The sequence below is a fragment of the Gopherus flavomarginatus genome, chromosome 2 (genome assembly GCF_025201925.1).
Source record: "Gopherus flavomarginatus isolate rGopFla2 chromosome 2, rGopFla2.mat.asm, whole genome shotgun sequence".
Classification (NCBI taxonomy): domain Eukaryota; kingdom Metazoa; phylum Chordata; order Testudines; family Testudinidae; genus Gopherus; species Gopherus flavomarginatus.
In genome coordinates, this window is record NC_066618.1 from 162,136,294 (window position 1) to 162,148,566 (window position 12,273).

The 12,273-nt window shown below is 54.6% G+C and overlaps 1 protein-coding gene across 1 annotated transcript in view; it reads left to right on the top strand.

Moving 5' to 3' along the window:
• The window catches only part of HR (HR lysine demethylase and nuclear receptor corepressor), a 75,423-nt gene that overhangs the window by 57,195 nt on the left and 5,955 nt on the right, over positions 1-12,273 (top strand). The window contains 15 exon segments of the mRNA XM_050939835.1: positions 1,084-1,313; positions 3,037-3,186; positions 3,921-4,016; positions 4,470-4,591; positions 5,113-5,194; positions 5,725-5,885; positions 6,275-6,490; positions 6,855-6,893; positions 6,895-7,078; positions 7,826-7,901; positions 9,216-9,346; positions 9,896-10,015; positions 10,095-10,234; positions 10,546-10,722; positions 11,236-11,364. Of these exon segments, the coding sequence (XP_050795792.1) occupies positions 1,084-1,313; positions 3,037-3,186; positions 3,921-4,016; positions 4,470-4,591; positions 5,113-5,194; positions 5,725-5,885; positions 6,275-6,490; positions 6,855-6,893; positions 6,895-7,078; positions 7,826-7,901; positions 9,216-9,346; positions 9,896-10,015; positions 10,095-10,234; positions 10,546-10,722; positions 11,236-11,364 (2,053 nt within the window).

Here is a 12,273-nt window from a genome sequence, read left to right on the forward strand (position 1 = left end):
ACAATACTGGACATAGGTTGTTTCTATCTAAATACCTAGGAAACAAGCTGAACTTAAAATATAAATCAATACAGGTGACTTCAAATCTTATCAAAATATGTAGAATCTGTTTGGCCCACACAAGGTTTTGGTGGCACCACTGAATGAAAGGATTGGGAAACGCCTTATTGTGATAGACGCCAGGAGCTGAATCAGTTTAGCTTAGCAAAGAGATGGCTAAGAGATGACTTGATCATAGTTTATAACAGGGGTAGGCAACCTATGGCACACGTGCCGAAGGAGGCACGCGAGCTGATTTTCAGTGGCACTCGCACTGCCCGGATCCTGGCCACTGGTCTGGGAGGTTCTGCATTTTAATTTAATTTTAAATGAAGTTTTTTAAACATTTTAAAAACCTTTTTACTTTACATACAACAATAGTTTAATTATATATTATAGACTTATAGAAAGAGGCCTTCTAGAAATGTTAAAATGTATTACTGGCACGCAAAACCTTAAATTAGAGTGAATAAATGAAGACTCGGCACACCAATTCTGAAAGGTTGCTGACCCCTGGTTTATAAGTACTTGTCTGGGGAACACATATTTGGTAAGAGAGGGCCCTTCTGTCACGCAGAAAAAGGTATAACCGGAGCCTATGCCTGGGAACCAAAGTGAGACAAATTGAGACTAGAGATAAGGCTCACATTTTTAATAGTGAGGGTAATTAACCATTGGAACAAGTTAGCAAGAGCTGTGGCAGATTCTCCATTGCTGGCAGTTTTAGAATCAAGACTGGATGTTTTCCTGATAGATTTGTTCACGTTCAATGAGCAGTTAATTCAGGGAAATTCTCGGGCCTGTGTTCTGCAGCTCAGGCTAGATGATCACAGTGGTCCCTTCTGGCTTTCTAATCTGGGAAGTTTGGTTTGAGATTATGGGCTCTGGAGCTTTATCCCTTCAGGAAACCTGGCCCTGGAACTCTAAGGCCCTGCTGCCTGCCTGCTGGCCACAGGTAGCTGGCCTGGCAGCTTCTGGATTCTCTGACTTCGTAATATTCTCCTTGCTGTGACCATTGCTGAGTCCCCTCTGTGCTGCTTTTAGGCTGGCGTTCTGTGATAGTGGAGAGCTGAGCGTGGATGGATTTTCCACGCTGGACGAAGCTGAAGGCGAGAGCTTATGCCTGAGGATCTCCAGCAGGGAGAGAAGGGCCCAGGACATCAGCACCAGCCTCAGCCTCGCCAAGTATCTCCTCTCCGTCCTGGGGGACCAGTTCTGTGAGGCCATCAGGAGAGACAGAGAGGCTTGGCTGTGGGCTCAAGGGGAAAATGAAAGTAAGTCGGAAACAACAGTGCTGGGGACCACTTTGGGTCATGGAGATGCTCACCTACTGCAGCGTGTGACACCCTGGGTTTGAATTCCATGGAGGCTAGACACTCCCGTGCCTGGGGTCACTGCTTACCCCCAGGCAAAGAGGGTGTGAAATGTGAGTCCGGAATAGTGATTCTGGGATTGATCATTCTGTCACTGGCCCCGGTGAGAGTCAGGAGAAGTTCTGTGCGAATGTTGAACTAACCCTGGTGCGAAGCTGGGGGCCAGAGAAGAGAGAGGCAGGCCAGGCTAGCTCGCAGGTGACTGTGTGTCTGCACTGCAGCTGGGAGGTGTGATTACAGCATGTGTAGATGTGCCTCAGATGGTTTTAATCTTGCTAGTTTGAAAACGAGCAGAGAAACCGCAGCAGCATGGGCCGTGACTCCTTGAGTCTGCAGTCGGGGTCCTGGGCACACAGCAGTAGCCTGCAGACCCACCCGAGCAGCCACAACTTCACTGCTATTGTTCCTTGGGCCAGCTTGGATCAAGCTAGATCAAAGGCAGCTCCGGTGCATTACGCAGGCAGCAGTCACTCCTCCTGATAGCCATGCAGATGTGCCCAGTGACCCCACAAGTGGCAATGCAGTGCTCAGTGGGGCCCCATGAGTCCGATGGAGCGAGAGGTTTCTCAGCTCAGTCCATTTCCCAAAGGGTTGTGCTGACAAGGGGGTTTCTCTGCCCTGGGTCTCGTGCCACGGTCACTCACAGCCCACGTGGCTCAGGTTGGTTTGTGCCGGCAGAAGGGAACCACAGCTACCCTGTCCCCTCTGCTGGCTGTCTCCCGTGCATCCAATCAGATTCTGCATTGGAGCCACTGCGGGGGAGTGCCTCTGGATTTACACCACTGTCTGCGAGAGCAGAATCTGGCCCATAGGCTTTAGGTGATTTTCCCCTTCATTGGCTTGGCGGCAGTGTTGCAGGCCTCACCCAAGCTATCCACATTTATCCAGCAACAACCCCCACCCCCAGTCCCGAATCCAGAGGATCGGTGCTCTGCAGTCACAGGGGAGAAGACAGAATGGACTCAGCCCACTATGCAGGAGGTGGAGAGGAACCTTGGGGCACCGTGTGTGGGAGCCAAGGACTGCGTGACCATGGAGACTCCACTCCACTCTGGTGTAGAACAGAGGTGCTGCCTCTGTACTGTGGAGCGGTGGAGAGCATGCCATGTGGAAAGCAGATTCCCTGCTCACCCAGGGGAGGGTGCTGTGCCATGCCAGGGTCAGGGTGGGGCCGCATGGGGAAGCCAGGAATGCTGTAGAGCAGTTTTGGGGACCCTGGGGGAGCTGTGTGGGAAGAGGGGGGAGCGTAGCCCTAGTGCAGTGGGGTCACAAAGGGCTTGGAAGAGCTGTGTCCCGGTTATGCTCTTCCATGCGGGCAGAAGTTTTGTGATGAAGGGGAGGCAAAGCAGTAACATGGTTGGAGCCGTAAAGCCGGGGAGGGAGGAGAGGGGAGAGAGGAAACCCCCATAATTTGTTCCCAGCAGCTCGGTGGTGGTGAATGAGAGCAATTGTGCTGCTTTCCAATCCAAACAGAAGGGCCTTTGGCAGGAAACAGAGGTGCCCCTGTGCCCCAGACTTTACACCTCAAATATTTGGAGTCCATAGTGTCTGAGACCCATGCTAGATAAGGGCCTTTGTCCTGGAGCAGAGGGGCCAGCTGCTGAAGGCATTTGTTTGCTTGCAGGGGTGACCGCCTGGCGGCGAGGGAAAGGCACCCTGCAGGCCTGCGATGCCTGCCAGCATGGCCTCTTCAACACTCACTGGAGCTGCTCCAGCTGTGGGTTCCAGCTGTGCTTGGAGTGCTACCGGACCAGGAGAGAGCGAGCCAGTCCAGGTAGCGCACCGGGTTCCCCAAGCACTTCAGGAGTGCATTGGGGGGCGGGCCTAGGGCAGTTATAACCATCCAGGAGGTCAGCTGAGAGCACGTATGGCATTGTACGATAGCTTTCAACTGAACCAGAAATGCCCTCAGTCCAAACAGCCCTGATTGCTGGAGTGGGGAAGGGGTTGTATCTGGTCCTCAACCTGAATTTTGTAAACAGTCCCTCTATTGAGCCAAAGCTTCAGATCTGAACATGCAGCCCCTCAACTTGGGGTGTGCAGAATCCACAGCCAAACTTGCAGCTTAAGCCTGTTTCGTCCATGACACTAGCATGGTTCTGTAGCTAAGTCAGTGCATGACTGCACCAGTGCTGCACGAGAGAGAGCAAGCCTCAGTTTGCACTGGCGCAGTGTGTCTGTGCTGGGGCTTTGCACTAGGATAATTACACCAATACCCCTGCCCAGACAAGTCCCTGGGCTAAGTGGAGGGTGGGTGGGTGAGAAGGGAATGGATAGAATCCTTGGTGCAGTTGTTTTGTCTGTTGACATTGGTAGAAGGCTCAAGCAGTACAATTTGCAACTGGATTTCAGCCTCCCCCTGCATCTCGTGTCTGACTTTGGAGCCATCTCAAAATTCCGAGTTTGAAGAGTTTTTGAGGGTGGGTGGAGGTAGCAGCTCTGGTCCCTGTGAGTTTGCCAGCTCTCAGCAGTGACTGATGCCCACGTTATCTCTCTCTCTCTCTCTAGCCCGGGCAGAGGAGTCTGTGCAGTCAGCCAAGTGTGTCCAAGGGCAGGGCCATGACGTTCTGTCCCTCATCCCTGCGCAGTTCATCCCCGCCCACGGTGAGCTACCCCCTGATGCTTCCCCAGGCAATTGGGCAAACAGCAGGAGAAGCTGGTGTCCGACCACAGCAAATGGGCTGTGCAGGGCTCCCCACTCCCGTGCTTTATGCTTAGGGGGAAACGAAACCTACTTGGCACCTGGAATCGAAAAGGAAGCATCTAATCCAATGCTCCTTTAGCTGTTCCCTGCAGCACTTCCCTCTGGGAGCTTCTCAATAGCCAGCATTCCCACCCTTCTCCCTGCAGCGCCTCCTGCCTGGAGAGGCAGGGGCTGCAGTCACAACGATCTCTGCATACCGGGCTCCCGCTCCTCCCTTCACCCCAGTTCCTACCTGCTGAGCTCCTGCAGTGCTTTGAACGCTGGGACAGAGCTATGTGGAGCTCTGTTGCTCAGCAGGGCTGTCACCTCTCATACTTGCCACCTGCTCTAACCCGTCTCCATCCTTCTCCTAGTCCTGTCTGAGCTCTGGAAGCTGATGCACGAAGTGCAGGTGAAGTTTGACATTGAGTCGCGCTGCCCCTGCAGACTGAGCATCCTGAGCAAGAGCCTCACCGGCAACATGGGGGGCGGGCAGGTACGATTGGGGGCAGCCCGAGTGGGGTCTGTTAGGACAGGATGGGAGGGGACAGGGAGAACACGGGTGGGGGACAGTGTGTGGATATAAAAGGAACTGTGTGTATGAGTAGGAGACACCCCGCTTGGCATTCAGAGGGGGCGATGGGGAGCTCAGGTTGCAGAGCAAACACTGGCAGCAACAGGGGTGTAGTCATAGTAACTCCGAGCACCCGGCATGCACAGGGAAGCGCCGTGGGGGAGCAGCAGTGCTGGGCTTGCTATGGCTGGGGGCCTGAATCTCACTCCTGGCCATGTACCCCCTGGCGGGGCTGCTCTTTTCTCTAATAGATGGGGTATCCTGCAATAGCAGGTCCCAGCCTGCCGGGCTCCATGGGGCATGGGGTGTCAGTGCCTTTAGTCTCGGCTTGATGTCTGGAGGAATAGTTAGGGAGCCCCGCTGGGAGGGAGTCTCGGGGAGCAGGGCTGGGAGATGGTCCTACATGGGGCACCCTCATGGACCCCTCACTTTGGATGTTTCAGAAGGAGGAGATGGGGAACATGACACCTTTGCTACAACCTGCCAGCAACGGAGAGACAGATGGCTCAAGAGTAATCAAGGAAGGTAGGTCTCCCTGCCTGTGTCTCTGCTGGTGCACAGAAGGATCGGACGCTCTCTGTGCATGCCTCCAAACTGATGCAGCAGGGAGCACACCAGCCTTCCTTCTCTGCAGTCCCTGGGAGACAGAGCGGGTGGGTGAGGAGGGCTGGGTGCATGTGCTGTACCACCTCTGTGGCAATAGAAGACACCATGGGAGAGATGTGATTCCCCAATGTACATGGGAAAGTAGGGTAGCCTGGGACAGGACCAGGAAAGACCAAGGGCTTGGGTAGTTGTGCGGGGATGGGGGAGCTGTAGGGCAGGACTGAGGTGCAATGGGGAGCCCAGGGGGCTGTAGGGCAGATTACAGAGATGAGAGAGAGAAGCTTGCACAGCTCCTAATGGTACCTGCTCTGTGCCTTAGGGAGCAGGGTCTCCTGCGGGCACTTGTGGACTCGTTATTCTGCCCTTGTGGGACACCCAGCTCAGAGTCCCCTGGGGGAAGGGCATCAGTGACGTCTCTCTTCCTTCCCCTTTCTCCCCCTCATCTCTAGAAAGCCCAGACTCCGTCCACCCGCTGAGCAAGCAAGGCCCCACGGGCACAGTGCAGACGTCCACCCTCTGTGAGCTCCTGACCTCTACGGCCATCAAGCTGTGCCTGGGGCAGAACGGCGTCCGCATGGCGTTCGCACCTGTCTCCTCGGCCTTGCCCAGCGTGAGTACAGGCCGCTATTGGGGCCCTGGGGGTTCTTTTGTTGATTCTGCCGCTGGGGGGCTCCTCTCAGACACGGGCTGGGCCTCCCACTTCCAAGGCCTGGATCTGAGCTTTGCAACTCAGGCCTCCTAGTATGGGGAGGGGGGTTGGATTCGGATCTGATCCAATCCCAGATCTGACCTCTGTGCCCCAGGCCCGTCTCCAGGTTGAATGATCCTGGGTCCCTGAGGTTGGATCTCATGGGGAGATTGGCTCTGACGGGGCTGTGCTCACTCCATGGGAGGGATTATCAGTCAGGTCCCTGGGGAGAGGGGGCCTGGGAAGGGGAGAGAGTGATAAGGATGCTGTGGAGACACTGGGATTTCATCCTTGGTCCTTTGCCCTCACAGGACAACCGGATCACCAACATCCTGGACAGCATCATCGCCCAGGTGGTGGAGCGGAAGATCCAGGAGAAGCACTCAGAGTGTGAGCTGCGGAGCCCCAGCCCCCACGAGCTGCAGGTCTCCCATTGCATCCTGGCCCTGGGGGGACTCCTGTGGCTTCACGATCCAAACCACTCCTGCAACTACAAGCTCTTCCAGGAGCACTGGAGGCAGAGCCAGGTAGGGATGGTAACGCCAGGATCTCTCTGGGCTGTCTCCTCAGTCCCACCCCATCCCAGTCATCTGTGTGCTTTGTTGCATCAGTGCCGGACCAGGGTCCCACAGTCCTTAGTGATGTGTTGGCGGGGGGGCTGTCCAGGCTGTTCCCTCAGTTCAGTGCCACACAGAGAGGAGGGCTTGTCCCAGGACTGCTTTGTAGGGAAGGGGCTGGTTCTACTGCCCCACTGAGGTTGCTGTTTGAGGGTCCCTGTAATAGTGCTGTGAGCAGCCTGGTCTGCCCCTCTGCGCCCCCCCAAGGTTATAGCATTCCATTCTGCCCCCCATGCCCTTCTCCCAGGGATGACGTCTCCTGCACACTCTCTAGGCACGCTCCAGCCCGGTAACCTCCGCCTTCCCTGTGCTGCCCCCCCCCGCAGCCTGTCTTGGTTTCAGGGCTGCAGAAGACACTGAAGAGAAACCTGTGGGAGCCCGAGTCATTCTGCCACGAACAGTGGGGTCAGGAGGTGCAGGCAGTGAACCTGCAAAGCCAGCCGGGCTGGACAAGGATCAGCAGCAAGGACTTCTGGAACGGCTTTGCCTCCAGTGCCAGTAAGCGGCTGAGAGCTTGCCGGAGGGTTAGCATGGAGGAGGGGTTGGCTCCGTTGGGCGCCCACAGGTGGGGCAGGGATTTGTGAGAAAAGAAGGTGCTGGGTCTCAGTGCAGTGCCTAGTAGACAGATGCCCACGTCACAAACCCAGCACTAGCTGGTCCCCTCCGTGGCAGCCACAGCAGAGGGGCCAAGGACTGACTGGGCCCCTGCCTCCTCGCCCCTAGAAAGGGTCCCTCTGGGGCTGGGCTGAGGCCTGTTGGCAGGACACTGTAGAGAGGAAGCATCTGTCCTGCAGGCACAGAAGCTACCAGTCTCTAGGGTGTCGGGGGAGAGATCTGGCTCCTTTCTGCTGCGATAAAGTCAGTTTGAATTTAAAAAGGCACAAGGGAACCAGGATTATTTATCATTCCTTCCCCCTAGTGCGGACAGGACAGACACAGCCAAAACAAAGGGCTTGGGCATAGCACAGGCAACTGCAGGGACCTAGCATCCACTTCTCTAACAGTGAGTGTGGGCACCGGCTTCTGTGCTCTAGCTGCATGTGGAGGGGGAATTCACTTGACACTTGCACCGTCCTGCTGCCAAGGAAGGTCTGATGCTTTGAGTTACAGCGAGAGTAAAGCTGGGGGAGCAAGGCAGGCTTAGGGTGCTCAGGGGCTCTGCCGGGCAAGACACCCTGCTCCCTGCAGCCTGCATAAATGGGAGACCCGTTTATTTGTAAGACTCTGCTCTTCCCTTCCTTACAGAATGCCTGGAGACAGAGAACAGTGAGGGGAACCTGCTCAAGCTGGAGAGCGGCTTTGGGGACATGCCAGCGTGCAGGTATGTGGATACTAGGGGCAGAGAAAAAGCTCCCCACTCGCCTGCCCCTGGCTCCCCTGCCTCTTTGCAGGCTCGCCCCATCCTTATCCACCTGTCTCCTCGCTCACCTGATCCCATCCTTGCCTCTACATCCATTCCCTCACATCATCTCCTCCCCACTTGGTAGGGCTAGGACCCTTCCAGGTTCACCTCAGTGTCAGAGTTGGGACTGGACCCCAGGCCTGTGTGCAGGCCACTAACCATTAGCATGGAGGTACGTGGAACCAGGCCTCCATTGCACATGGTTGGTCACTATGGAAGTGCATCTCTCAGTGAACCTGCCATGATCGGCAGCCACTACATGGGTAGCATCTTCTACTTCCCAGGTGAGTGCCCAGGCCTGTCTTTTCCAAATCCCCTGAGCTACTTCCCTGCATGGGGAGCCCTGGAGCTAGCTGGGGAAGGAGGCTTAGCTTAGAGTGGCTTTAGCTCCCAGGGCTGAACCTGCCCCTTGTGTGAGTGCTGGGCTGAGCCAACCTGTCATGGCTCCCTTTGCCTGCCACTTTCCCAGTAGCTCCTAAGCCCGCCGCTGCCGTGGGATACGGAGTGGAAAAAACAAGCCTTGTTTTTCACATCCATGTGTTTTTATTTTGGAAGGAGGTGGTGAGGAGCTGGCGAGCAGCTGGGGCAGCGGCAGCCACTGCCAGGACCTGGCTTTTCCACTTGGGCACACGGAGTATTCTCAGTCTGCTGGCTTTGTGTGGCAGCCTGGCTGTAAGCGATAGTCTCCTTGCAGCCTCCATGCCACCACCATTACAGGAGTGCACTCTGGGGTCCCAAAGGAGGGAAACCACAGCACAATACACGGGGCCTCTTTAGACTTAGCTTTTATGCAGCAGGGCAGCCCCAACTGCAGATCCCTATAAGGGGGTCCTGTAGGGCAGCACCCCACATGGGACGGAGACTCCAGCTCAGACTCTGAGTCCTGCGCCTTATTGCCCTGCACCATGTCTCATGGGGTGGGGTTCACACTCATTTTACACAGAGGATCAAGCTCCCAATCTAACCTGAGTTGAGAATTTTTTTGCAGTATAGACATATTCAGTTTGGCTGTGTGTGATTTCCTGCAGGCTGGCTGCAAGCTGTGGGAAGGCATCACCTTTTCTGCACCTGTCCTTCCTTCCTAATGTCAGTTCCTCAGAACATGCTCCTGTATGACAGAGACTGAATTCCCAGGACTGGCCCTCAGCTGGGAGAATCACAGCAAAACAAGCTGCGGGATGAGAGTGTGACATGCTCTAGTTTTGGGATTTATGAGTCTTCTCTCTCCCACAGGGCTGAAAACCTCTATGCCAGTTTGCCACTGCTGGAGTACTGCGGGCAGGATGGAAAGATGAACTTAGCCTCGTACCTGCCGGGTAGCCAAGCCAGGCAGTGGCTGACTCCCCAGATCTGTGCTGCCTATGGTTAGTCCTGCTCTCCACTTGCATTTTAAATAGTTCTTGTACTGCCTGTATGTCTCAAAGTGCTTCGCAAAGCAGGGCGAGCCTCATTATCTTCCACTGACAGGTGGAGAAACTGAGGCAGAGACTTTGCCAAGGCCACATGGACTCTGTGAAAGAAAGAACCCAGGAGTCCTGACTGTCAGTCCTGTGCCTTATCCTCACTGCCCTGCTTTGATGCCTCTGTATTTACAAGAGGCTGATCTGTTTCTCCGCTGGTCTCCAACAGTAGAGTCAATAGATCTGCTTGGATTCCTTAGTGGGGAATTATCATTTATTATTCACGTTATGGTAGTGTCTAGAGACCCCGACTGAGATCAGGGGCCTATTGTCTAGGCTCTGTATGCACACAGGCCTGTTGGTTCTTCACTAAAGCTCTAAAAGCCACAGTGTCCTCTTTTTGGAAACAGCAGAGGCTGGGAAGCAGCCTCTTCCCAGCTCAGATGATGGAGCCGGTGGGCCAGTGCATGAACTGAGCTGAAGTCTCACTGGACATTTGCTCCTGATTCCCAGGTGTGGCCCCTGAGGACAGGACCATTGGGACCAAAAACCTGACAGTGGAGGCGACAGATTCCATCAGCGTCTTGGTGTACGTTGGGGCGTACCCGCTGGACGGGCACAGTGCCCAGAAAGGTAGGGTTCCAGGAACTGATTGGGCTCCAGGTTGTTGGCAAACCACCTCAGCCTAAATACCCCTCCCTTTGTGCCACAGAGATTCTCCGGAGGGTGGAAGACGATGGAGTTGATGATGTCCTTAAAGAGCGGCTCTGGAACACGAGGAACTGGGCAGGAGCCCTGTGGCACGTCTTCCGAGTGGAGGATGCTGACTGCATCGAGGGGTTCTTACAGAAAGTGAGTGATTCTTGCAGGGGGCTGTGCCCAGAGTCCATTCCAGATAGGCCCAGGAATCCAGTTCTGGTTCTTCTCCTTCTCACCCAGGGACTGCTCCAGGAGTCCATTTCTGGAAGGCCCAGAAATCTACTTATAGTATTTCTCTTCCTAGGACTGCACCCAGGATCTAGTCTGCATGTGTCCCACTCAGCTTCTCTGCTGAGCCTTCTCACAAAGGAACCCCAGGGAAGGCAGCAGATTTTTGCAAGGCAAGCTGTCGACTGAGACCTGCCAAACTCATCTCATGTCAGCTCCACCTTTTCCCCTGGCAGGTGTGCAAAGCTCAAGGGCATGACGGAGCGACGCAGCTGGATCTGAATGGCCACAGGAGCTGCTACTTGGATGCGTCTCTGCGGAGGAGGCTGCGGGAGGAATGTGGCGTGAGCGGCTGGACCCTGCTCCAGTTCCTGGGGGATGCAGTGCTGGTGCCAACAGGGGCTCCACACCAGGTCAGGAGCCCAGCACTGATTCACTTTAGCCTTCTCCGCATAGCAATTGCCCCTGGGTAGGGGTAGGGTGCCCCTAATAACTGCTACCACCTTTTACCCTAGCCAAAGCTGAGAGTCTTCTCCTTAATAATAATGTCTAGCTCTTATCTAGCACTTCTCATCAGGAGTGCTCCAAGCGCTTTACAAAGGGGGCCTGTGTGATTATTCCCACTTTACAGATGGGGACACTGAGGCACGGAGAGGGGAAGTGATTGCCCAAGGTCACCCAGCAACAGTGCTGGGAATGGAACCCTGGTCTCCTAAGTCCCAGTGCCCTATCCACTAGGTCACGCTACCTCCTTGGAGGCTTTTTATCCGTGCATTGATCAGCAAGTGCAGGCAGCGTATCCCCATGTCTGGATGCATGGTTCCAAGGTAATGCTCTCTCCTCTGGCAAGATGGTGCCTTCCCACCCTTCTGATGCTGCCTAGGCACCCCTGGGCTCCCTCACATGCTCTCCTTCCCCCACGACAGGTGCAGAGCCTTAGCAGTACCATCAGCATCACACAGAGATTCCTCTCGCCAGAGAACGCTGTCCGCTCGGCCCGGCTTGCAGCCCAGACCGCAGACCCTGCTGGCATGGTACAGAGACTTCGTGCACAGGTCAGGAGCTAGCCTCCCCACCACAACCACCATCCCTCCTGTCATGGTACAATTCCCCACTCTGAACCTTAGCGTCCCAAAGATGGGGTACCAGCATAAATTCCTCTAAGCTCAATTACCAGCTTAGAACCTGTAGCGCTGCCACCAACCAGGAATTCCAGTGCCTGGTCACTCTGGTCCTCCCAAAACCTTGCCCGGGGACCCCCAACACCCAGATCCTCTGGATCTTAACACAAGGAAAGTAAACCCTTTCCCTCACAGTTGCCTCTCCCAGGCTTCCCCTCCCTGGATTACCCTGGAAGATCACTGTGATTCAAACTCCTTGCATCTTAAACAGAGAGGAAAATGCACCTGTCCCCCTCCTTCTCTCTCTCCCTCCCAGATTCTCCTTGAGAGAGAAAGTAATCCTGACACAGAGAGAAATTAACCTTTCTCTCCCCCTTCCCTCCTTTCTCCCCACCAATTCCCTGGTGGATCCAGACCCAGTCCCCTGGGGTCTCACCAGAATAAAAAAACAATCAGGTTCTTAAGCAAGAAAAGCTTTTAATTAAAGAAAGAAAAAACAGTAATAATTATCTTTGTAAATTTAAGATGGAATATGTTACAGGGTCTTTCAGCTATAGACACTGGGAATACCCTCCCAGCCTCAGTATACAAGTACAAAGTAAAATCCTTTCAGCAAAATACAAATTTGAACTCCTTCCAGCCAAATACACATTTGCAAGTAAAGAAAACAAACATAAGCCTAACTCGCCTTATCTACCTAGCACTTACTATTCTGGACATATAAGAGCCTGTATCAGAGAGACTGGAGAGAAACCTGGTTGCACATCTTGTCCCTCTGAGCCCCCAGAGTGAACAACAACCAAACCCTAACAGCGCAGCACAAAAACTTCCCTCCCTCAAGAT